The following is a 25067-nucleotide window of genomic DNA, read 5'->3' as shown; positions in this document are numbered from 1 at the left end:
AAGCATTTGACCCCTCGGGCGCTGGCATTAGCAAAACATCGAGCTCAACTAATTTATTATCAGCTATAAGTACATTTCAAGCATTGGAGAAAGTAGCCAAAAAAGAAACCTCCAAATGGTGGGAAGGAGCATCACTCAAAAAATATCTGGAACACAATCTTATCCCTCGTGGATTACGAGTTCTTATCTTTCCTCCTGAAAAATTACTACTTTGGGAAGAAAATCTACGCAGTCTCCAATAACATGCTAAGACAGCTAATAGATATAGCGCAAGAAGAATTTGAAAAAAAACAAATCAGAGGTTGATACTTTATCCAAACGAATTGAGGAAGCACATTGGGGTGATATTACAATGAAAAACTATGATATCCTGAACAAAATCTTGGATGAATATGAAGAGGACATAATCCAAAGGAAAAATCGCAAATTTAGACACTTTTTTCAACCGTGTGTTCGCTGATGTCTTTGAAGGTGTGATAACTGACTAAAGCACTTTGCACATTCACTGCACTTGAATGTTTTTTTTCCCTGTGTGTGTTCCCTGATGATACCTTAATGCTGAAGAGTTGTGAAAACTACTGTCACATTCACTACAATAATAAGGTTTTTCCCCCGTGTGTGTTTGCTGATGACGTTTTCGGTCTGATATCTGACTAAAGCTCTTCCCGCATTCATTGCACTTGAATGGTTTTTCCCCTGTGTGTATTCGCTGATGTTTTTGAAGGTTTGATAAGTGAGTAAAGCACTTTGCATATTCACTGCACTTGAATGGTTTTTCCCCTGTGTGTGTTCGCTGATGATACCTTAATGCTGAAGAGTCGCGAAAACTACTGTCACATTCACTACAATGATAAGGTTTTACCCCCGTGTGTGTTCGCTGATGATTTTTTCGGGCTGATATCTGACTAAAGCTCTTCCCACATTCAGTGCACTTGAATGGTTTTTCCCCCATGTGTGTTCGATTATGACGTTTTCGGTCTGATATCTGACTGAAGCTTTTCCCACATTCATTGCACTTGAATGGTTTTTCCCCTGTGTGTATTCGCTGATGTTTTTGAAGCTTTGATAAGGGAGTAAAGCACTTTGCACATTCACTGCACTTGAATGGTTTTTCCCATGTGTGTGTTCGCTGATGATACCTTAATGTTGAAGAGTCGCGAAAACTACTGTCACATTCACTACAATGATAAGGTTTTTCCCCCGTGTGTGTTCGCTGATGACGTTTCCGGTCTGATATCTGACTAAAGCTCTTCCCACATTCATTGCACGTGAATGGTTTTTCCCCTATGTGTATTCGCTGATAATTTTGGAGGTTTGATAAGTGACTAAAGCACTTTGCACATTCACTGCACTTGAATGGTTTTTCTACTGTGTGTGTTCGCTGGTGATACCTTAATGCTGAAGAGCTGCAAAAACTACTGTCATATTCACTACAATGATAGGGTTTTTCCCCCGTGTGTGTTCGCTGCTGACCTTTTAGGTCTGATAACTGACTAAAGCTCTTTACATATTAATTGCACTTGAAAGGTTTTTCCCCTGTGTGTGTTCGCTTATGTCTTTGAAGTTGTGATAACCGACTAAAGCACTTTGCACATTCACTGCACTTGAATGGTTTTTCCCCCGTGTGTGGTCGATTATGACATTGAAGGTGTGATAACAGACTAAAGCACTTTGCACATTTACTGCACTTGAATGGTTTTTCCCCTGTGTGTGTTCGCTGATGTTTTTGAAGGTGTGATAACTGACTAAAGCACTTTGCACATTCACTGGACTTGAACGGTTTTCCCCCCGTGTGTGTTCGTTGATGTGTTTGAAGGTGTGATAACAGACTAAAGCACTTTGCACATTCACTGCACTTGAACGGTTTTTCCCCCGTGTGTGTTCACTGATGTCTTTCAAGGTGTGATAACTGACTAAAGCACTTTGCACATTTACTGCACTTGAATGTTTTTTTCCCTGTGTGTGTTCCCTGATGATACCTTAATGCTGAAGAGTCGTGAAAACTACTGTCACATTTACTTCAATTATAAGGTTTTTCCCCCGTGTGTGTTCGCTGATGACGTTTTCGGTCTGATATCCGACTAAAGCTCTTCCCGCATTCATTACACTTGAATGGTTTTTCCCCTGTGTGTATTCGCTGATGATCTTGAAGGTTTGATAAGTAACTAAAGCACTTTGCACATTCACTGCACTTGAATGGTTTTTCCCCTGTGTGTGTTCGCTGATGAGACCTTAATGATGAAGATTCGCGAAAACTACTGTCACACTCACTACAATGATAAGGTTTTACCCCCGTGTGTGTTCGCTGATGACTTCTTCGGGCTGATATCTGGCTAAAGCTCTTCCCACATTCACTGCACTTGAATGGTTTTTCCCCCGTGTGTATTCGATTATGACTTTTTCGTTCTGATATTTGACTAAAGGTCTTCCCACATTCATTGCACTTGAATGGTTTTACCCCTGTGTGTATTCGCTGATGTTTTTGAAGGTTTGATAATTGACTAAAGCACTTTGCACATTCACTGCACTTGAATGGTTTTTCCCCTGTGTGTGTTCGCTGATGAACCCTTAATGCTGAAGAGTTGCGAAAACTACTGTCACATTCACTACAATGATAAGGTTTTTCCCCCGTGTGTGTTCGCTGATGACGTTTTCGGTCTGACACCTGACTAAAGCTCTTACTACATTCATTGCATTTGAATGGTTTTTCCCCTGTGTGTATTCGCTGATGGTTTTGAAGGTGTGATAACTGACTAAAGCACTTTGCACATTCACTGCACTTGAACGGTTTTCCCCCCGTGTGTGTTCGTTGATGTGTTTGAAGGTATGATAACAGACTGAAGCACTTAGCACATTCACTGCACTTGAATGGTTTTTCCCCTGTGTGTATTAGCTGATGTCTTTTAAGTTTTGATAACTGACTAAAGCACTTTGTACATTTACTGCACTTGAATGGGTTTTCCCCTGTGTGTATTCGCTGATGTGTTTGAAGGTATGATAAGTGATTAAAGCACTTTGCACATTCACTGCACTTGAATGGTTTTTCCCCCGTGTGTATTCGCTGATGTTGTTGGAGGTTTGATAAGTGACTAAAGCACTTTGCACATTCACTGCAATGATATGACTTTTCCCTCGTGTGTGTATGCTGATGTATCTGTAGGACTGATAACTGACCAAAGCTCTTTACACATTCACTGCACTTGAATGTTTTTTCTCCTGTGTAGGTTTGCTGATGAAGCTTGCATAGTGATGACAAACTAAAGCTCTTTTTGTATGTGTATGATTCCTCTTTCTTGGTTAGTGTCTGTGGGTCGGGTATATATTTGTCTATATCCCATGACTGCATTTCCTGATGGGCCGACATGTCTGATAAAGCACTTGGCTTTTTCTCACACACTTATGTGTGCAGTATTTTCCACGTTTGATTTCTGTTTTAACAATAAAATGCGATAGCCACCAAATATTTGCCACACTCCTAATATGTAGAAGGTATCTTTGTAGGCGATTGTGCCTTTAGATTGGATTATGGCAATGCACGCATGCGGGTAAAGATGTATCTTCCTTCTGGCCGGTGCAAATCGGGATAGTCTGTTGTATTGTAGATATAAGAACTCCTCTTTCCTTTACTTGTCAGTTGTCTGGCTCCGTTCTGTTGTGCTCTTCTCTGGTTACTGTGGTTCGGCCAGAAAGAGTTTAGAATTCACCTAGAGCACGGAATGATGGCTTATAATCATCTTAGAAAACAGAGCACTGCGGTAATCACATCATACCGCTCCCATGATCAAAGCTGGTGTTGGACACTTGTTTATACAGGAGGCGGTTTAATATTGTTGTTGCCTTAATTTTAGTAAGGTCATTTCTTCGTCTTGTGGCGTGGAGGTGCAAAGCTCAGACTCTTACAATCACTGAACTGCCCTTGATGCTTCATCCAGGATCTGTCAGTTTTTGTGCAGGTTCCTCTGTCCCCGACTGCGCTGATGTTTTCCTGAATACTGGACCTCATTATTTCTGCTATTATTGAAGAGTTACAGCCTTCGCTTCATTTTTGATGGTCATTTCACACATTCAAGGCTTGTTTTCTGTTGGATGTAAAGATATTTAAAATTACTAAATGGAAACATAATGGAATGAGAATTCACAATGTTTAACTAGTTGTAAAAGACACTCCACACAATGCAGCGCAGCCCTCCCCCGCTAGGCTACGCTGCGTGGCGCGACAGGAAGGGAACAGGAGAGCACCATATTTTCAGAGATATGGCTCTCTCCTTTCCTTTCCCTTGCGCCAGCACTGATTACAGAGGGCCTGCGCCATGCACACACCTTAGCACCAGAGCACTAGGGTGTGTGAGTCTGTGAGTCCAGCATGGGTTTTGTACAGGAAGGACACCCTTCCTGTACACATTACTATGCCTCGACACGAGGGAAAGCTTTTACCATTTTGCATACGTGTTGCACAGTGCAGCACACATGCAAAGTCAGAAAAGGAAGAAGAAATAAAAGCATTTCTCCTTCCTTGCACCTAGTTTTGTGGTTGCACGAGAACACCCATGCACCAACCTTGGCAGGCCCCGATGGCACAAAGTAATGCCAAACAATGCTATGCGCAGTCTTACATTACTTTAACGTTATTTCCAGTGCTAAACAAGTTTAGCGCTGGAAAGTAAATTAGGAAAATAAGATTTTGCGCCATTTTGTGCCTCTTTTGTGACGCAAACACAGTGCAAAATCTTAGTAAAGCTCCCCCTTCTTCTTTATCGCTTTTGAAACTTTGCAAGGAATATTTCATCATACACAGATATTTAACTAAATGTTCTGTTGATCAGGTGACATTTTATTAATGTCTGGAAAAGAGGTGATTTACCAATGTTTACAGAGTAACTGAGCAAAGTAAGGGCGCTCACGTAGCACCCAAGTGCTTGAGGTATAGCTTAAGATAGACGCATATGGTCAAGATTTCATTTAAACAACAGTAGAGTATAGAAAAAGAGATGGATCAGGCTGGGCTGTAAAATTTCCAGTAACTCTTTACGAAGTATACAACAAAAGTAACTCCATTTACACACTTTTTCTCATTTCCGATTTACTTAAGATCATCTCAAATACCAACTCCTGTCTTTACCTCGCTGTTCATAAGTCACCTTTGACACTTTCAACAGCTCCCTTGGTTCAAGCATTTCTGGTTTCTACTAACCTGGAAGATTGGAACATTATTGTGAGTTGAGGGGTGTTTCCTATCGCCATAACATCTGTCCATCTCCCTGAAACTAGTGTAGCTTACAGCACCCGTTTCTGGCCCTGAAAGACATTTTTAAAAAGCAAGTCTTTAGTTCTTCCTAAGTTAGATAAAGTTCTGTAAGATGCAGCTCCTTCTTTTGTGTAAAACAGAGCGAGGGGTTCACTGTAAGGCCCGTCCTTTACATTATAAGCTCTGATATGGCAAACAAATGTTGAGTCATATACTTTAATATTCAACGATATCAGTCATTTACTACTTGTAGAGAATCCATCACAACCAATAATTTACCTGACATATCACCACAGCAGATGTGTGCATATTACTCTTTTTACCCCCTTTTCCAACATTACATGGCATCTGGCATGATGTTGTCCTTTTGGGGCCCAGGATGCCATTTGTGACCGGATGGGCATTTGGAAGAGCGGGAGGAGGTGTCAGTTATCCACAGGTGATGCTGCATTTATACCTTTCCATATTTCTCATATTCAAGTTTACCTAATTTCCTGTCCTTCGGCCCCCCTACTGCTCTCTGGCTGCACACTCACTCTGTGGGGTTCATCAGAAGTCAGATAACTGCCTCATACTCACAAGGCCATGGATTTCACTTCTTCTACAGCACTTATTGCAGACAAAGGGCCTAGTTAGGAGTTTGTCCAACAGATTATTGCCTCAAGACTAGGGGTGGGTGAAGAATTCAGCTCTGCCGGCAGACCTCGCAAAGTTTTGCCCAAGAGTGCGGAGTTGGTCCAAAAAACTCCATGCAGAACAGAATTATTTTCTCAAGCGGTTCGCCACCGGTAAGGTGGTGAGCGCTTGTAAAAAAATATAACACGATAGACCTCCTCCTGGCGTGATTTCTCATTGCGGGAGGTCACGGCAGGTCGCGACCACTCAAGTGTTAAAATCTGCCATTCTCGTTGATGAAGCTGCCTTTCGATTAGAATATCAATTAGAGCGGCAGAAAGCAGCATCGCCCTCTGAAACGACGCGTAGTGCTGTTCTTGCTGATTTTACAGTGGGGGTTAAACTCCTGGCATTAAAAATCTGTGAGAGCAGTGCAATTTAACAAACTCTGCCACTAGCAGAAGTCTGCAGAATGCGGTGGAGTTTCCCTGGCACTTTGTGGAGTTCCGCTGAGTAAAACTTTGCAAACTAGACCAAGGCATTATCAAAGCGTGACAGATATCCTGTCTGCCTTATTATAATTGCCACAGGATGTAATGCATTTTTAATGGGTCGGGCAGGATACCTGTCACATTTGTGATGGAATAAACAATCCACTGAAATCTAAATCAGGCCTCTGGTGTACATTGCGTACAGTCTGGCTAGCTGGGCTTCAAGGATCTTGTGGTTTGTGGGTCTCTCACTACTTTGAGGTCACCACCAGGCAGACCTTCCGTCAACTGTGCCCTGTGCAGATCTTCCTTCCAGGCAGGAAATCCGTCAGCTGCGCCTTGTACGGATCTTCCTTTCTTGACAGGTGTTCTCTCTTCTGTGCCCTGTGCAGATCTTCATTCCAGGCTGGACTTCTATCAGCGGTGCCCTGTGCAGATCTTCCTTCCAGGCAGGACTTCTGTCAGCTGCGCCTTGAGCGGTTCTTTCTTCCAGGCAGGACCTCTGTCAGCTCTACCTTGGGCGGATCTTCCTTCAAGGCGGGACCTCTGCCAGCTGTGCCCTGTGCAGATCTTCCTTCCAGGCGGGGGCTTCTGTCAACTGTGCCTTGTGCAGATCTTCCTTTCTAGACAGGACTTCTGTCAGATGTGCCCTGTGCAGATCTTGCTTCTAGACAGGACGTCAGTCAGCTGTCCCTTGTGAAAATCTTTCTTCCAGGCAGGACTTCTGTCAGCTGTGCCCTGTGCAGACCTTCATTCCAGGCGGGGGCTTCTATCAGCTGCACCTTTTACAGATTTTCCTTCCAGACGGGGGCTTCTGTCAGCTGTGCCTTGTGCAGATCTTCCTTCCAGGCAGGGACTTCTGTCAGCTACACCCTGTGCAGATCTTCCTTCCAGGCAGGGCTTCTGACAGCTGTGCAATGTGCAGATCTTCCTTCCAGGGTGGACTTCTGTCAGCTGTGCCTTGTGCAGATCTTCCTTCCAGGTGGGACTTATGTCAGCTGTGCCTTGTGCAGATCTTCCTTCCAGGCAGGGCTTCGTTCCTTAATGAGTAGTTCAAAGGTCAGGAGAGGTAGAACTGGTCCAGGTCATCTTCTTTATTGCAGTTCAACTGGTCAAGCCACAGAGGTCGATCTCTGAGATGAAGGAGAGTCTGGATTTTCTGAGCTCCGTAGAGCATTGAGACAGTTCTGCCGCATCCAGCACACACTACAAGACTCCAAGAGTCAACGCTACCAGTGCTGCTCCAAGGTTTGATTCACCCACTGTATATGAACATCCCCTGGCAAATTCCAACTAGAGAATAAACATCCTGCCTGCACCAGCAGAGTGCAGAAAGCTTTTCAAGCACCTCAACGTAAATGGACTTTCTCTATCTGTCGTAACTGAAGATGTTAATCCTTGGTAACATCTATCCGCTATGGACAAGGTCCTCCATTTTGCTATCAGAATGTAACGTATCCTGCGCAGACCCAAACCCTCTAGTCCGTAGTGCATGAAGCTGGGTGGTTCTCACCCAAAAGAGGGTCCTCCACACATTGCTGACATTTTCTTACACCCACTGGACAGCCGTGGCAACACACACAGACCAACTACACCCCCTCAGGGATCACCAGTCAATCTGCCAGGATCAAAACTCAGATCTTTCAACCTTCTCTGTTACCGTCTTTGGAACGGCCTGTCTCTGGGATTCGTGGAAGCTCCACACCCAGTGAGCTCAGAGTTGCCTTGTAAAACCATCTCATGAGAGTGGGAGAAAAGAACATTAAGTGACACGCACTGCACAGACGTGTATATAAATCTACCATTATCATTCCATGACCCATTGTCCTACTGCTGATGTTTTGACATGGATGTTTTGCCGGCTATCACAGCAGCTCCTTCATTTAAAATCTTACTCATCAGTTAGTTTTCCATCATACCTACTTACCTATGTACTGTTTCTGACCCTACAACATCTCTGGCAGACATGCTGTGCTGTCTGTTGCTTCATAAATGGGAAGTAGATTGCTACTGCTGTAGCGTAGTTCCTATATTCACTATAGGCACTGTGCATTGGAATAATATATCCTATACAATAGACATAGGACTGAGGTCGACTAGGTCTCTATCGAATATACTAAACTTAATACTGAGTGCCAGCTAGCTCAGAGGTCACTAGAAACTTTCTCGAATTCACAAGAAGGGATTCATTTCTGACAACCGCATAAACATGACAACTTTGTTTTCTAAGAATAAGAAACATATCTCTAGAGTGGCGGAAACAAAAGATACATATTTCATTCAGTCAATCGTGCATGCTTCGTTTCAACAGAGTTTGTAGAGAAATAGAAAGACGGGCATTTTCAATAAAAAGGTTTTTTGAACAGTCTTCTTTCTCATACAAGAGAAGTGAACTGCTAATAATGTTAAGCAGACTGCAAAGTATAATGCGTACAGTGAGAATAGTATTATAAAATAATACTGTAAGAGCATTGTATGGTTTCGAAGCCATTTAAAAATACATACATAAATACACAGGCTAAAATACTCAACTGGTGCTTCTCAAATACGCCTACTTCGATGTACCTATCCTAAGTCTAGTACGAGGGAAGAAGTAAGTATTGTGTAGCATAGGTTTCGTTTTCTTTGCCAAGAATCTATCCAAGATTTCTCTAGGTTCTAATCAGCTCCATACCTTAGTTAAAATGAAGGAGGTCTGGTATCTCTGTCTCGGGGATCGATTTCCCTACACCCCGCAAGGGGAGCTTGGAAACACTGGAGCTGGATTCTCGGCAGGAGAAGAGATAGCTTCCTGATCAGTGCGTCAGCTGGAGGGTCGGCCTCCGTCGGCACTTGCTGTAGCGAGCTCCGTCGGGCAAGTAGATAGTCAAACTGCTCCGAACCACTGTGTCTCGCTAGAGCAAGTGGAGGTATATTTACACCTTGAAGGTGTCTAGGAATGCCATAGTTTGACATAAGTTGGGCATATTAACGTCAGGAAAGAACCCCTAGGGAATAGTTGTTCTTTGCAAAGTACATGAGTTCTTGAACAAATCAATATTCGAAAAGGGGAAGTTCCCTAACTGCTTAAGCCAATTTTTGAAGAAATCGTTGTGATGTTTGGTATGGGTAGAAGTAGCCATGAATGTATTTGGTCTGCATGGGGTATGTCTAAATAAGGACTTGATTTCTATGCCTATATAAGGGCAATGTGACTTGTACCTATATAAGTGCATGAATCAGGAAAATTCACTTGGAGCCTAAAACGTCACACAACACCCACTCCACTTTATTATGTATGACATTACTAAGTTATAATCACATAAAAACATATCTAAACATGATGCGTTAAAACCCACTCAAAATACATAAAAATGCATTGGCTGTACATGAAAAAGAGCATTTGTGCTGTATGCATTTCAAAGCAATGTTTCATTCAAAAGCATATATTTTTGACATTTGAAAATGCTATCCGAATGAATCACGAATATACATTTATGAAATGGCTCTTCAATACAGAAAAAAAGTCGAGCAGGTTATATGAACTGTTTGTATGAGGACAAGGTCAATTATTGTCTCTTGGAAGTCTATCAAAGAAATCTAGTTCTCTATGAATAGTTCTACTTTAAGCAGATTACTTGGTGCCCAAAATTTAAAAAATATGAATTTGGAAAACCAAAAATTAATCATAGGAAAAATAGAGTCCCAAAGTTAGAACTTTGTTTGAAAAATGAAGGTCGAATTCAGAGTCTCTCAGAACACTGCGTGCCAAATCAAAAGTCAGTGTTAGGGCTTGGAGAAAACATCAAGTCTTCTAAGTCTGTAAAGAATTTGTCTACCATCGTAGGTGAAAGTTGGATTACCGCACATAGATGTGAACCATCACCGTCAGCAATTTTCAAAGTAGATGTGCGTCTGTTGTTCCTCGTACCTCACCATTAGCATGTTGCATCTGTGAGATCTCAATGAATGCCGTCATCAGGATTGGTAGCCGCTGGAGACAACACAGTACATGAGCCGTTACTGGTCCAAGCAAAGTATCAACTTCCATTGGCCTGACTGATGGGAGTGTCAGACAGATGTCTAGCACGCATTCCTCTCCACATAGCAGGCATCATAGAACAGGTTAGATGCAATCTTGCCATATTGGTCTGAATGCTAGAATGCTAGAAACCATGTGGTATTCAATTCTCTTAAACAAGTTAATCTCAAAATTTAGATTATGCGCTCATGACACCTCATCGCCAGAAGAGTGTTCTCCAAGGTGATCTGGGCGTCGTTGGTGAGTTGGCTTGCCATATCGGAGCAGAAGGAGCAAAAATAGTATCCCTGCTGCGAGCCCCAAAACGAGAGGCAGTCTGCCAAACACCGAGTGCACGAAGTTTGGAAATATACCTAGGACTGCTTGAAAAGGTGCTAACAGTCCCGAAAAAACGGTCTTAAATACATGTACAATACCACTCATATCAGACATGTTTAAGATATGACCTAACATTTCCGAGAAATGTTTAGGGCAGTTCGTTGTTAAAAGGGCATGTATCTCTGCAGAAGTCCTTGCAACTTGCAGATTATACATCTTTTTGGCAGAGGTCAGTGGCACCGTTTTCTGTAAAAGAATGCCTTTCAGTCTGCTTAAAGTATCAATTCGTTTAGAAGAGATGTTCAGTGAAGGCCATAATGGCGACTCCCCGTCTGTCTTTGTTTTAGGAAACAATACTTCCATACAGCAAGTGACCCTGACTGACACAGTTACGAGATAGGCTATTCCTGGCAACATGCCACAGCAGCTGTGATCATTCAACACAATATAACTTCCATTAGACAGTTGCTTAAAAATTGGATCAATCACCGCAGCTGGTGAACCTTGCAGGAGGCAGGATAAGTTATTTGTGGAACCATCGCAGGCCCTGTGTAAATTAATATCCCGACACATGAGTGAACCGCTTAATGCATTTTCCCAATTTGTATCACTAAGAAACACTACTTTCCCCCCACTCTAACATCTGTGTGTATAAGGTAAATCCCAGGATGTCTTGATGTATTCTTTACTCAACCTTACATATAGGCCTGCTGGTATATGTTTTAAGCAATACTGAAAATGGAAAATCGTCATAGGCAGAGTGATTGTACCATGTTTTATCCATTCTGTCGCTGGTTTCTCAGAAACAGTTAATGGCAATCTTTCCAGTTTTTCAATGCTCAGCACCGTATACTCTGCTCCCCTCTGTGCCAGTGTGATTTATTTATCTGTAAGGTCAAATTCAGAAAACAATGACGTGGTGTTGATTAGACTCCAAGGCATATAGCCTGAACGAAGGTTTTGCAATGTCCAGCCCAAAAGCATGATAGAACACAATTGTGATTGACCATGTTGCAACATGACCAAGTCCTGTTCCATTATGTCTATGGCAAAGGATAGTATGCAGTCCAAAGAATATAAACTGGATGACAGACTCATTAACCCATTGTCAACTACAGAGAGAAATTTCTCTGAGATAATACGATCAATTTCTCATATACGTTCTGCTGTCTCTGCTTGCGTAATCTTCCATGCTACATTATAGGCAGCATAGATACCGGCGTATATGAAATGTTTATGATGCAGTTTAGTAGGTCCTTGTAAGAAGTCCCTTATTTCAACGCCATCTTTAAGTAAAGATAAGTGTTGTTTTACTTCCTTTAGTGTAGATTTCTGTAGCCACTCAAGGCGCAGTTTCCCCACACTGTATGATGTTACTATCCCTGGATGTTGTCTCTGGATATATCTTGGATCTGGCCTAGTGAATGTGAACCCTTGTGTCTTTTTCAGGAATCTATCTTGATAGTTGTTTGTGTCTGTGGGCCAGATTAACCATTTTTTTCCAAGTAGGATCTGTTCTGTTTTGAAGACAAATAGTTTGTACGTCGACCCCCCCTTCTGTAGTGTTTTTACTAATTACTATCAGGTGTCGGTGTAGGTATGGACGGATTGTTTAAATCTTTTATTTTGGCTACCCCAAGACAATATGTCTGTTGAACAGTGTCATTCAAAACATTATTTGCTGAGTATTAGTCAGCATACTTTTCATTCCTGTCTTATTAACATTTTTAAAGTAAAATGTTTCTGGATTTGAAACTTTAAAACCTGAAAAGTACGGACATTTGTTATAAAATGTCTTTGAGCTACTCTTTGGTGGCATAGGACAATGTTCCCATTGGTTATAAGTTAATACACTTCTAGGATTTGCAGATTTATGTAAGAAATGATGACCAGAGTGATTATTACAATACATTTGTTTGTAATCCGATGAACCTTCTAAGTATTCATGATTCGTAAATTTTGCAGACATTTCAAAGTCTGACATCATACTATTAACAGTCTCAAAGTCCCAATCATCAGAAAAGGTATTAGATGAAACAAAGTCACTCAAGGAAACCTTGAATTGGTGTAGAATCTTCAACAGCTCTGCAGGACCAAGCATGTCATAATCAGTTCTGTCCCAAGCTATTCCACCTGGTATAGGAACGGCTGTGATGATCACTAATGACAAGTCTCTTTGTTCACGATGAGATGATTTGTGTGGTTTGAGGAGTAAGTGGATGTTCTTACTTACTGTGTACTTTTTAACATATCTTCCAGTTATTACTATTCCCAAGGTAAATACAAGAGTCAAACAAAGTAGAAGAAACAGTACACCCAACACAATCCAAAGTTCAATCCATGGTGAAACCAGATAAGTCTTTTCCTATTGATGCAAAAGGTCTGTTGCTCGTTCTTTAAAAGTTCTCTTTACTGGCGTTGTTTCAGGTTCACTGGGAACGTCGGAAAACGTATCAAAGTTAATGAAATAGCCAGAGGCAGTTCTGTCAATTGTCGGAATTGCATCAGTATTCGTGGAAATTGCTGGAACCCCTTGCTCACTTGTCATATTTGTATAGTCAGATGCTATTTCATTGTAGACAGGTGTTTCTTGACAAACTGTTATTTGGGTCTCAAGAGGTAAAAGTTCCATTGCTTTATTGCATAGTCATTTTTTTCGCTCTGCAGATTACTCAAAGGTGATGAGTCTCTCAGTTTGAACCTCTTGGATAGTGGCCAGATTCGGGCATCTGCTACATCTTTGGAGTCCACATGGCCTACTACTTATGATCGGCCACATGATGTGGTTTGCCCAGGTTGATGGACACAAACCTGTTCTCCTTTTTAACAGCAAGGGGCGTTAGTAAAACTGTTCTTGATCCGTGGACTGCTAGGACAGGTACTGGTTGTCTGTAAGAAGGCCCAAATTCCTTCTTGTCTGTGATTTTTCCTCTGACTAGATCCCCAATCTTTGGAATCCAAGCCAGCCTTACTGGGATGGGTGGTTTCTCTTCAGTGGCCGTTGGCTTCAGTAACACGTTGCTTTGGCTTTTCCTTATTTCATTTAAGTCCTGCAAAACCGCTAAACGATCTTTGATATTAAAGGGTTTTTGTTCTACCACTGAAGTGTGACAATCGACGTCCTCAACAATCATTCTAGTTCCAAAAGGGATTTCATATGGAGTGATTCCCCCTAGAGAACTTCTTGACAGATTGTTAAGACTACGTCGGACACCTATTAGATGTTTGACCCACCGTCACCCTAGCCTAATACCCTAGCTGTTATAGATTGCTTTATGTCCCGGTTTTTTCTTTCCACTACCAAAATTCCCTCAGGGTGGAATGGACTAGAATACAGCAATGCAACGCCCAGATTGGCCATGGCCTCCTTGTAAACTTTTGAGCTAAAGGCAGAACCCTGGTCAGAATGTAGCGTGCCGACTGCGTATGTGCCAATAAAGACTCGCAAATCTTTCATAACAGATTGAGTGTCAGCCGAGCGCTGAAACCACATCCAAATGAATCTGTCCTAATAGTTGTGGGACCGCATTTGCCCATTGGGAAGTCTGCATGTAGATAGTCTAATGCTGTCTAACAATGGTGTCTGTACTGGACTGGCTACACTGTAGTCAGGTATCTGGCGGCGATCTCTGCTGCGATCTCTGTTGCAGTTTTGGCAGTTAATTACAAACGTGTGAATATGACCATTCATCCCTGGCCACCAGTACTTCTCTTTTAATTCTAGTATAGATTCAAAGATCCCCTGATGTATCAGACCCTCTCCCAAATGTGCTTTGTGTAACACGACAACCTGCTGAATCTCTTGAAACACAGAATGGGTTTGTCTGGAAGTGTATTTAACTGGTTCGTCTTTTTCCTCCAAAACAGATCCCAAAGATTCAAGGTCAACCAATCCCTGTCCTTCCCCTCGTCTATCACTCTGGGAGTTGCTCAAGGCTCCTCCCTCTCTCCCACCCTATTCAACCTTTTCATGGAACCCCTCACTGATCTTCTCAAGCCTCTCCAAGATACATTTCCACATGAATGCTGACGAACCCAAATTTACATCAAAATTCACTCTCTGGAAGACATCAAATCACTCAACTCCACACTACAAAAAACCCAAATCTGGCTGTCCGAAAACCAGTTGAAACTTAACTCCCTCAAAACAGAATTCCTTATAATCGCTCCCCCAAAAAAACTCAAACTATCACAGACTGGATGGAGCACCTAACAGCTCATAGTCGACTCAGCAAAATCTCTAGTGGTAACGCTGGTCAATAACCTCAAGATGCTGAAACACATCAGTGCCTTAACAAAGGGAGCCAACTTCCACCTAAAGACCCAGTGAAAACTAAAGCCCTATCTGCCCGCCTTCGATTTCAAAACAGGAGTTCAAGCCTTAGTTATCCCCCGCTTGGAATATGGAGCAGTAACCTTATACGGACTCCCAAGTTCACCGACAGCCCCGCTAAGAGCCATGATCAACTCTGCTGCGAGACTCATCACAGGTTCAGAGAGAAACGCCCACATATCCCCAGACCTGAGAGTCCTAAACTGGCTACCGTTTGAAGCCAGAATTCATTTAAAAATCACTTGTATGACACACAAGGCTCTCTACCACAATGCCCCACAATACCTAGCTCAGAAACTGGTGCTCTCAGCGGGCAGCAGAGCTTCCAGGAGTGCCAAGACTCTTCTCATACAACCTCAACGATTTGCCAAGAAAAAAACGTATAACCGGTCCTTTTCCGGTATGGCTTCAAGGATATGGAACGCTCTGCCCAGTGAAACTAGAATGAACCCTTCCTCTGCTTCCTTCAAAAGAGAAGTGAAAGCTATCCTCATGGCTCAATCCATGTGAACTCTATGTTCTATTCACTATACTATATTACTTGCTTCTCTTCGCTTATATTCGTCCTGTTTATCTTTGCTGTTTTGCACTAGCCTCGCACTGCCTTCTCTTGATCTAGATGTATGTATTACTTACTTATTTTGTGGTTCACTATATCGTAATATATGCTGTATATATTTCTACTTGTCATGTAAAGCACTCTGATACTCGCAAGAGTCTTGTTCGCGCTATATAAAACCTTAAAAATAAAATAAATAAATAAAAGCTACTCTACGTTTCTTGTTTGGAATTACTCTATCCCCCACTCCAGGAATTCAAGCAAAAGGAACGGAGTTTGCATCAATTATGTATGAGTATTGGAGTGGATAGTTTTGAGGTAACACTGCACCATTGCCTTTGCTTTTGGCATTGACAGCTAGCATTATTTTGCAGTCTATTTTAGTTTTTGAACAAGTGATTGCAGCTACGGAAGCCGTATGCACAGCTGCCTTCACGGCTTCATCAGCTAATGAATTCCCTGCAACGTGAACAACATCACGTTGATGACTCAGTGTATGTATCACGTGAGTCTTTTGTAGTTCTTGTCGTAACTGAACTACCTGTTCCCAAACCAACTCATGCTTAATTGTGCCACCTTTTGCATCTTTGAAACCGTTTTGAACCCAGTTCTGCAAGTATTCATTGTAAGATTGGACGCAGTAATAGAAATTGCACACTATGAGTGTGGGGAATTCGCGATCAGTATTTTCAAGCAACATCTTGAATGCTTGTAGGTCAGCTAGCTGAGCTGTACAATCTCCAAGAGATTGAGTTTTAGTGTCCATAGGTCGGAATTTGCCATCTCGCCAGCGACCTTTAATGATGGTGCATGCAGCACTATAAGCTTGTTTGCCCCCAATAGCGGGCTGTGCTGATCCGTCAGTATAAATGATACATTCATACTGTTCTAGAGGCAGAATATCAGTAGGCAGAGGGCATTCTTGTTCATATTGTAGAAATTCTCGTGTTTTTAAATAGGGGTCAAAAACGTATTCAACGTCTGTTGCAGCAAGAGAATTAACCCATTGTATCCATCTTGGATATAAGGCTTTAGCATTTGGAATGCTCGCCTTTGTTACTGCCTCTAAGGCAGGTACAGGAGTAACGACCATTATGCGCTTACCCTGTGCGAGGGCTCTCTCTTTTGCTACTGCAGTTTGAACCGCTGTCAGAATATTTTCTGTAGAAGTGAATTTCATTTCTGCTTGTGTGTACAGATTTGATTTATAAGCTATTGGTACTTTTTCTCCTTCAAAGTTGCGTGCGTTTACGCGAGTTTGTACGTGTGTTATTGCCAACATGTCCATTTGGACTGAATGCAACATTTCTGTGTGTTTTTTAGTCCACTTAATTGTTTTAAAATCAGGTTTGATTAATTCGTAGAGAGGTTTAACCCTTTCTGCGTTATTTAGAATGTAAGTTCTTCCGAAATTTAGGAAACCTAGAATCGACTGTAAGTTTTTCAGCGTTTTTGGAGGTTGGAGCAGCACACATTTCTCTAGAAAGTTTGCTGCCAGGCTTTTGCCTTCACTTGGTAACTCATATCCTAGAAAAAGGAGGTTTAAGGGGGCAATTCTCAATGTCTTGAAATTTAATTTGTAGCCTTCAGAGGCGCAGCCCAATATTATGGTGTTCACCCTTTTCAATTGCCTGTCCAAGTCATCGTCTGTAAGATAGATGTCATTGACATATGATAGAGCTTCGTCATCATATGTTTGTAGTAAAACTGTTACTCTGACTGAAAATAACCCTGGACTATTTTTGAATCCCTGTGGAAGACGACAGAAGTGACGCTGTGTCCCCATAATTGAGAAAGCGGTCAAATACCTACTTTCTGGTGCAATGTTTTGACAGAAGAAACCGTTTCAAATATCTAATGTGGTTTTATATTTTTTACACACAATGTTATTCATTAGCGCTGCACTGTGTGCATTTTATACTGCAAAAGTTTTACAGCAAGAGTTTAAATGTCTGTAATCCAAAACTAGACGATATGTATTGTCTGGTTTGGAGACAGGAAACAAAGGATTGTTCATTGACGAGGTGCATGTTTAAATCACCCCTTGGTATTCAAGTTGATCTAAGATCTCCCTGACCATTTTTTTAGCTTCTTGCTTAACTGGATACTGCCTTTGTGCAGTTGGTTGATTTTTCAATTGAATTTTATGGTGAGGAGAATCCTCATCCCATCCTACGTGATTTTTGTATAATGCTAGAGCCTGGGCCACTTCCCATTTTCTGGCATATATATATTTTTTATGAATTGGAATATGGTTGGAGAAGGCTGGCATAATTATTTCTTCGCCATGTGGACACTCCCTGACAAATTCAGGTGGCCAGTCTTGTTCAGCTAGAAGAATGCCATAACCCTGAGAGAGCTTCTCCCAAAAGAGTGCTCTTATTTTTTTAGTTATGTCCCCCTCCATCCGGAGTGTTGCTGTCATGCCTGCACACGTAAACGTGGTTGGCAAAACTCCGAAATCGATGGAAATGCGCATGCGCCAGACAACAGCGGCAATGGTTGGCAAAATCTCGACTTTCCGGAAGCGCTTTGCGTTCGTAGAGGTTCCTGTTGCCACTTCCGGGTCATGGTGGTGGCGTCCGAGGAGAGACGAATGAGTTGTGTAGTGCGCTAAAGCTTGATCTATTACGACGGTATCGTGAGTACCGCGCTTTGCCTAAAAGCAGTCTTGCCCTGATTTCTCCCAGTAGTTCTGGGGATTTTTTGCTTGTTAAACTTAGACTCGTTCCACATTTAGGAATAAGAGCGCGAGGAACGCGCTAAACTTTGAGTTCCTATTCTGATTAGTCTGGGAACATTCCTTTCTGTTACACTAAGCTCGCTCCGAGGTTAGGAGATATTTTTCTTTGGGACTACTAGTGGTTTGGCTGTTACTTTGTACTTAGTACTTTTAACGAGACAGCTTGGAGATACTATTTCCCTCTTTAGTTCGGGATTTAGATAATGGATGTATAGTTTTCAGAAGAGCAGTCTTGGTATACTGACGACAAGTATTATTAAGATACGCTAATTGAATTCCTGATTACCTTTGGACTCTTTAATTTTTATTAACATGGTGAGCATGTGATTTAACTTCAGTATAGCCATTCTCCTTTACTAGAGAGGATTAGATTTAATTCTCACATTCTCTTTTATAGAAGTTTCACTTCCTCACATCAAGTATTCATTGAGTAAACACATGTTATCTATGAAGGAGGAGAGACACTAATTACAGAAGGTATATATATATATAATCCAGAGAATATCATATAGGTAGGGTTGGATGTTAATTGTCTATTCTTTTCTTTGTGCAGAGAACCTACTCCCTGAAGTACAGACATCCTTACCTCCTTGAAGAAAGAAGAATACTTGTTTCCCTATCTAACCTTGTTTTGTTTTCCCTCTTTCCCCCAGATCACCAGAATATGTGTCAGTCTTTAGTCTGGCGTGGATTGGTGATAGGGGGAAGTTGTGGAACTAACGTCTGACTCCGTGACACTCCTGAGACAACAAGGTGAGAGCACGACAGTTACTTCATATAACTTGTGTGGGACACTAGCCCTGGTAACGGCAGTTTCAACTTGATAGACTCAATCAAGTCCACTATCTCCAGATGATCCTTCAAGATCTTGCGAGCTATGGTGACTTCTGCTGCGCTGTCCAACATCGTTTGAGCCCATTCCCCGTTCTTGAGTTGTGTCCTCAAGATTCTCTGCATGTCTGATTTTTAGACCTGCAACCTTCTTTTTGATGAATTGAGTTTTCTTATTTTTCTGAAAATGTTGATCGTCTTTGGACTTCACGTGTTCTTCCTTTTGTTCTGACCAAACTCTTCTTTCAAATTTCTGTGATGAAGTCTGAAAGGTACGATAGGAAAGTGTATCAGTATCTTGATATCTATCAGGGTTTCTCAAATTATCCCTAGTACGCCGCGATCACGTATCGCGGGAGTTCGCAATTGCGAACACGTAGATGCGGCGGGCAGCAACAATCTCGCACTCGCGAAATTACAAAATTAGCAATTCTGCACAAGAAATCCACCAGCAAGCAGCATAAACCTGTTGAAAATGATGATTTTTATCTGAATAACTCCTCAGGTTGACATTTGCCTGCACTTTTTTTTGCAAGGAGTCCATTTTTTCAGAAGGAAGTGCCCCACAGTCTCCAACTTCCTGTTCCTGTCCAGCAGGCTCCTCCCAGTGCTTTCTTCATGTGCTGGTCACTTTCATTCGGATCTTGACCTGGAAGGATTCCTTTTTGTGGATGCTGCTGGATATTTGGATTTGAGGCCTTTTTGACTTTCTTTGGATCACTTTTGGATTAGAAATTTCACAAGTAAGTTTGTTTGGGGCATTACAGTTGCTGCAACTACAATTTTGGAATTTTCGAATTTTGGGCTGTTGTTGGGGCCTTTTGCCCAGGGGTAGTCAGTGGTGCATGGACTGAGTCTTTCTGTGGGGTCTCTTTAATGTAAACATCATGGATGGCATGGGATTGTGCTGATTTTTCTGTGTTTTTCGATTTTTTGGGCTGCTGTTGGGGCCTTTTGCCCAGGGGTACCCAGTGGTGCATGGACTGAGTCTTTCTGTTGGGTGTCTTTAATGTAAACATCAAGGAGGGCATGGATGGCATGGGATTGTGCTGATTTTTGTGTGTTTTTCGAATTTTTGGGGTGTTCATGGGGACAGGCCATGTGGGTGGGGGCCATTTTGAGTGCTGGTACAGGCAGGCCCTGGCCATGTGCTGGGAGGCAAGGGGCCATTTTGAATGCAGGCAGTGTTCTCAGGCCTGCACCCATTTTGCCTAGCTTTCATCCATTATGCCCAGGGGTAGTGAGTGGTGCATGGGCCTAGTCTTTCTGTGGGGTGTCTTGAATTTAAACATCATGGAGGGCATGGATGGCATGGGATTGTGCTGATTTTTGTGTGTTTTTCGATTTTTTGGGGTGTTCATGGGGACAGGCCATGTGGGTGGGGGCCATTTTGAGTGCTGGTACAGGCAGGCCCTGGCCATGTGCTGGGAGGCAAGGGGCCATTTTGAATGCAGGCAGTGTTCAGGCCTGCACCCATTTTGCCTACCTTTCATCCATTATGCCCAGGGGTAGTGAGTGGTGCATGGGCCTAGTCTTTCTGTGGGGTGTCTTGAATTTAAACATCATGGAGGGCATGGGATTGTGCTGATTTCTGTGTGTTTTTTTATTTGTTTGACTGCTATTGGGGCCTTTTGCCCAGGGGTAGTGAGTGGTTCATGGGCCTAGTCTTTCTATGGGGTGTCTTGAATTTAAACATCATGGAGGGCATGGGATTGTGCTGATTTTTGTGTGTTTTTCGATTTTTTTGGCTGCTATTGGGGCCTTTTGCCCAGGGGTAGTGAGTGTTGCATGGGCCTAGTCTTTCTGTGGGGTGTCTTGAATTTAAACATCATGGAGAGCATGGATGGCATGGGATTGTGCTGATTTCTGTGTGTTTTTCGATTTTTTGGGTTGTATAACTGAACTGATGTTCCTCTGTCTTCCATTGCTTTTAGGTGCACAAGACTCAAGAGAACCACCAGTGCCAGGAAGAAGTCCTGCAGCGGTGTGTGTGTGCAGCATAACGTCACGCGATGTCATGTCTGGCCACAGACAACCCTGCAACTCGTGCAACTGCGGCCTGCTGTTCTGACCTCAGAAGAAGATGGCCCCAAAAAAAGTTCCCCGTAGCTCCTCTAGCAAGAAAGTTGCCAGTAAGGAGCAGAAGAAGCAAGTTACCAAGGAGACTGGTGTGCCGCCCGCCACATTTTTTGGGAATACAAAAAAAGTACGCCTGCAGCAGCGGGATCTGCTGGGGACCAAGCTGGGAGTAGCACCCCCGCTCCATTGGGCTCAGTGCCACCACCACCACGCCAACTTAAGTCCAAGCCCTTGAGTGCTGCAGAGGCAGCCAGTCTACTTCTTCAATCACCATCGACCAGTGATGTTGGCTCATTGCAAGAAAGTAGCAGCAATGTCCCTCAATCAACACAGGTTGTTGTAACTCATCTGACGAGTGTTGAACAACCACAGCCACAACAACAACCACATGTGCAAGTACAAGCCCAAGTACATGTGGAAGGAGAGGCAGCGCAAGGAGATGCGCAAGCAGAGGTGCATGGAGGGGCACAAGTGCCCACAACCACAATAGTTGTTCCTCCCGAAGTAGGGGCAAATCAGGAAATCGACATTTAAGCCGAGGTACCATTTGAGGAAGTCACTCCTGATCATTCATTGTCTTCTAAATCCTTCAAGCCCACCTCCTTCTGATGATATGGATCAAACTTGGGAACCACTGCCGTCTAAGAGTGAGGCACACCATGATCTGACAAAGTTAGCTAAGCGTAAAAGGAAGGTCCCCGAAAGTCTCAAAGTTATGGAGTGCGATGACGCTCAACAAGAAGTGGCGTATACTCCTGCTGATGAAGACTATCACGACGACGACGCAGTCATCATACACGTCACTCCAGCCTCAGCGGGCATGCAGCAAACAGACATTTTGACCCTAGCCCGAAAAGCTGCTGAGCGTGATGATGTTGTCGACGAGGAGGCAATGGAAACACCACCATCATTGGAGTTAACTAGTACACCACCTACCGCTTCCATATTTCTTTCTCGCCAGAAGGGACCTCCATCCACCTCGACCTCAATTAGTGGTGGTGCAAGTGCACAACGTAGTAAAGTTCGGCAACACACATCCTCCCCTTCATCTGGCATTAGAAGCATGACCACCACCAGTATCGCCTCCTCCGGCCCCCACAGATATTTTAAGTCCGCAGTTGGGACTTCTTTAGTGTTTGTCCAAAAAAGGAACGTGAATGTGAACGTCGACTGCCAGTGAAAGCACTCATCCAGGAGGTGGCAACACGTTGGAACTCAACCTTCTACGTGCTTGAGCGTCTGTATGAGCAGCATACGGTACTCGATCAGTATTTCCTTACACTGGGTACAGCTGTGAAGGACCTGAGGTTCAATGCGGAGCAATGGGAGCTAGTTAAAAGCCTGACAGACATGCTTCGTCCTTTTGAGGTCTTCACGCGTGCAGTCAGCAGGGAGGACTGTAGTTTGGGAAAAGCTTTCCCATTGTTGAGCATGCTATAGCACCAACTGAAGGCTGTGTCTTCTACGTTTCGAAAAGATGAAGAAAAGCAAGAAGCTTTTGATTTGGCGGAGAAATTATTACAGCACCTACTTTGCAATGAACGTCTTCAAAAGATCCACACAGAACAGCATTACATTTGTGCTACTATTCTGTATCCACGCTACAAAAAGGCACTGGCAGGCAGAGCATTGTTTGCTTTTGGTGACGAAGAAGTTTCAAAGTACAAACGTTGGCTAGCTCTGTCAGCCATGAGGTTTGAAAGAGAACGGCAGCAAATTGAAGGAAAAGGCAGTACATCAGCATCAGCAGGCCATCGGCAGTCTAAAGAATCCACTTCTGCACCTGTGGCTGTGGCAGAAGAGACCTCTCAGCCGTTAAAGACACCAGCAACCGGATCATCTGCACCAGACACAACAGTAACATTGTGTGAAGAAGACGATTGGCTAACTCAGCTTGGGTTTGCTTCTGAAAAGGGCCCAGCAAAAAGTAAGCAAAGTGGAGGAACCCAGCAGAACCTTGAGTCGATGGTGCAGGACTATCTGAATGACTCAACAGAGGTCTATGTTGATGATGACCCATTGGCGTATTGGCATGGGAAAAGAGAATTGTGGCCAGAGCTCACCGACCTGGCTATAAATTACTTGTCTTGCCCACTCGCAAGCATGTCTTCTGAACGTGTTTTTAGTGCTGCTGGCGGCATTGTAACTTGCAAAAGGACCCGCCTCTCGCCCAAAAATGTGGAGAGGTTAACAATGATCAAGATGAATCAGCACCTCATACCACCAGATTACAAAGTACAAGAATACACGCCGGAAGAAGACGAGAAGGACACCAACTTAGATGAGGGAATTTCTTCTCTGTTAGGTGACCTACCCCCGCCTGAATTCGCAGAGTATGAGGACGAACTCTGCTTCCCTGACACCGAGCCCTGAAAATGAGCCAATGAATCAATAACTTTCTTTTTCGTCCTTATTCACTTTTATTCCTGTGTGTATGTCTTTCTTTTGTTTTGCAAAGTCAATATAAATAAAAACTTTAATCACCTAATCACAAAAACAAGCCAATCAGCAGAACTGTCTTCACTTATTTGCTTATTGATTTGAAGGTGCCACAGTCTGCATTCCTCAGGTTCACAAGTTCACAAGAACATGCTCCTCTATCCTCCTCCTCCAGACTCCTATTTCCCTCAAAGCAGAGGGCTGGATTACGCCCAATGAAGAAAGACTCTGCACTTGTGGGGGTGTTCTACTTCTTTGCGGTTGAGTTGACAGCTCTGGGGCCATTGCTGGGAAGGTCTAATACCGGATAAAACTGGTTTGGACCAAATCGGAGGCGAAAACTTTTTTGTGTTTTTGCTGACTTGCTTGTCTTTGAGGTGCTCTTTGGGGGGGTTCCTGGTGTTTGTGGGTGGGTTTCGGGGTCTGGGAGCACTGCTGGCACAGTCTAATTTTGATTGCATTTGCTTTTCAGGAAATCCATGGTGGAAAACGGGAGTTATGGCATAGCTGCACAGCGCGTTTGGACATAAGGCCGAAAAATATTGTAAGCATGAGATTTCCCATTTTTGCTTTTTGGCTGTTTGGGGGTGTTGTGCTTTCTTGCGGGTGGGTTGCCGGGTCTTGGGCCATTGCTGGGAAGCTCTAATACCGAATAAAACTGGTTTGGACCAAATCCATGAGGAAAAAGTTTTTGCTTTTTCTGACATTTCGGTCACTTTAGCGTTTTCGGGGGCCTGTTTGGGGGACTTCTTGGTGTTTGTGGGTGGGTTTCGGGGTCTGGGAGCACTGCTGGGTATGGATAGTTTTGATAGCAAGAGGTTTGAAAAAATCCATGGTGGCAGAGGGGAGTTAGGCAACATCCTACATGGAACAACTCGGTGTCCCAAACCAGTGGCACAGCGAAATACCGCAATTAGCAGTCTGTTTAATTTTCACCTTTTGTCCTTTTACTCAATTGTTCGAAGTTCCTTTTTTCGTAGTTTTATCCAAATAAACATGTACACTTTTTTTTGTTACACTCAGCATGTGAGGTTAGGGCCTAGCTGCAGAGCGCGCGCGGAGTGATTTTGGAAATTGCACAGAAAATGACTAAGTGCCCATTTTTGTACTTTTGCTTTTTGGCTGTTTGGGGGTCTTCTACTTGTTTTCGCCTGGGTTGACGGCTCTGGGGCCATTGCTGGGAAGCTCTAATACCGGATAAAACTGGTTTGGACCAAATCGGGAGGCGAATTTTTTTTGCGTTTTTGCTGACTTGCTTGTCTTAGAGGTGCTCTTTGGGGGGGTTTCTGGTGTTTGTGGGTGGGTTTCGGGGTCTAGGAGCACTGCTGGCACAGTCTAATTTTGATTGCATTTGCTTTTCAGGAAATCCATGGTGGAAAACGGGAGTTATGGC

The 25067-nt window shown here is 43.2% G+C and overlaps 1 protein-coding gene and 1 pseudogene across 1 annotated transcript in view; one reads left to right on the top strand and one right to left on the bottom strand.

The window, feature by feature from the left end:
* Nucleotides 1-552: 552 nt before the first annotated feature.
* Nucleotides 553-25067, bottom strand: part of LOC147664895 (uncharacterized) — a 119973-nt gene continuing 95458 nt past the window's right edge. The window contains 4 exon segments of the mRNA XM_086949910.1: nucleotides 553-606; nucleotides 608-1406; nucleotides 1659-1890; nucleotides 2059-3110. Coding sequence (XP_086806036.1) covers nucleotides 553-606; nucleotides 608-1406; nucleotides 1659-1890; nucleotides 2059-3110 — 2137 coding nt within the window.
* Nucleotides 3720-23608, top strand: LOC147664896 (zinc finger BED domain-containing protein 4-like; annotated as a pseudogene).

Source organism: Lissotriton vulgaris, unplaced genomic scaffold, assembly GCF_964263255.1.
Source record: "Lissotriton vulgaris unplaced genomic scaffold, aLisVul1.2 SCAFFOLD_680, whole genome shotgun sequence".
Classification (NCBI taxonomy): Eukaryota; Metazoa; Chordata; class Amphibia; order Caudata; family Salamandridae; genus Lissotriton; species Lissotriton vulgaris.
Note: the sequence above shows the minus strand (reverse complement) of the source record. Positions and strands in the feature narration are given on the sequence as shown.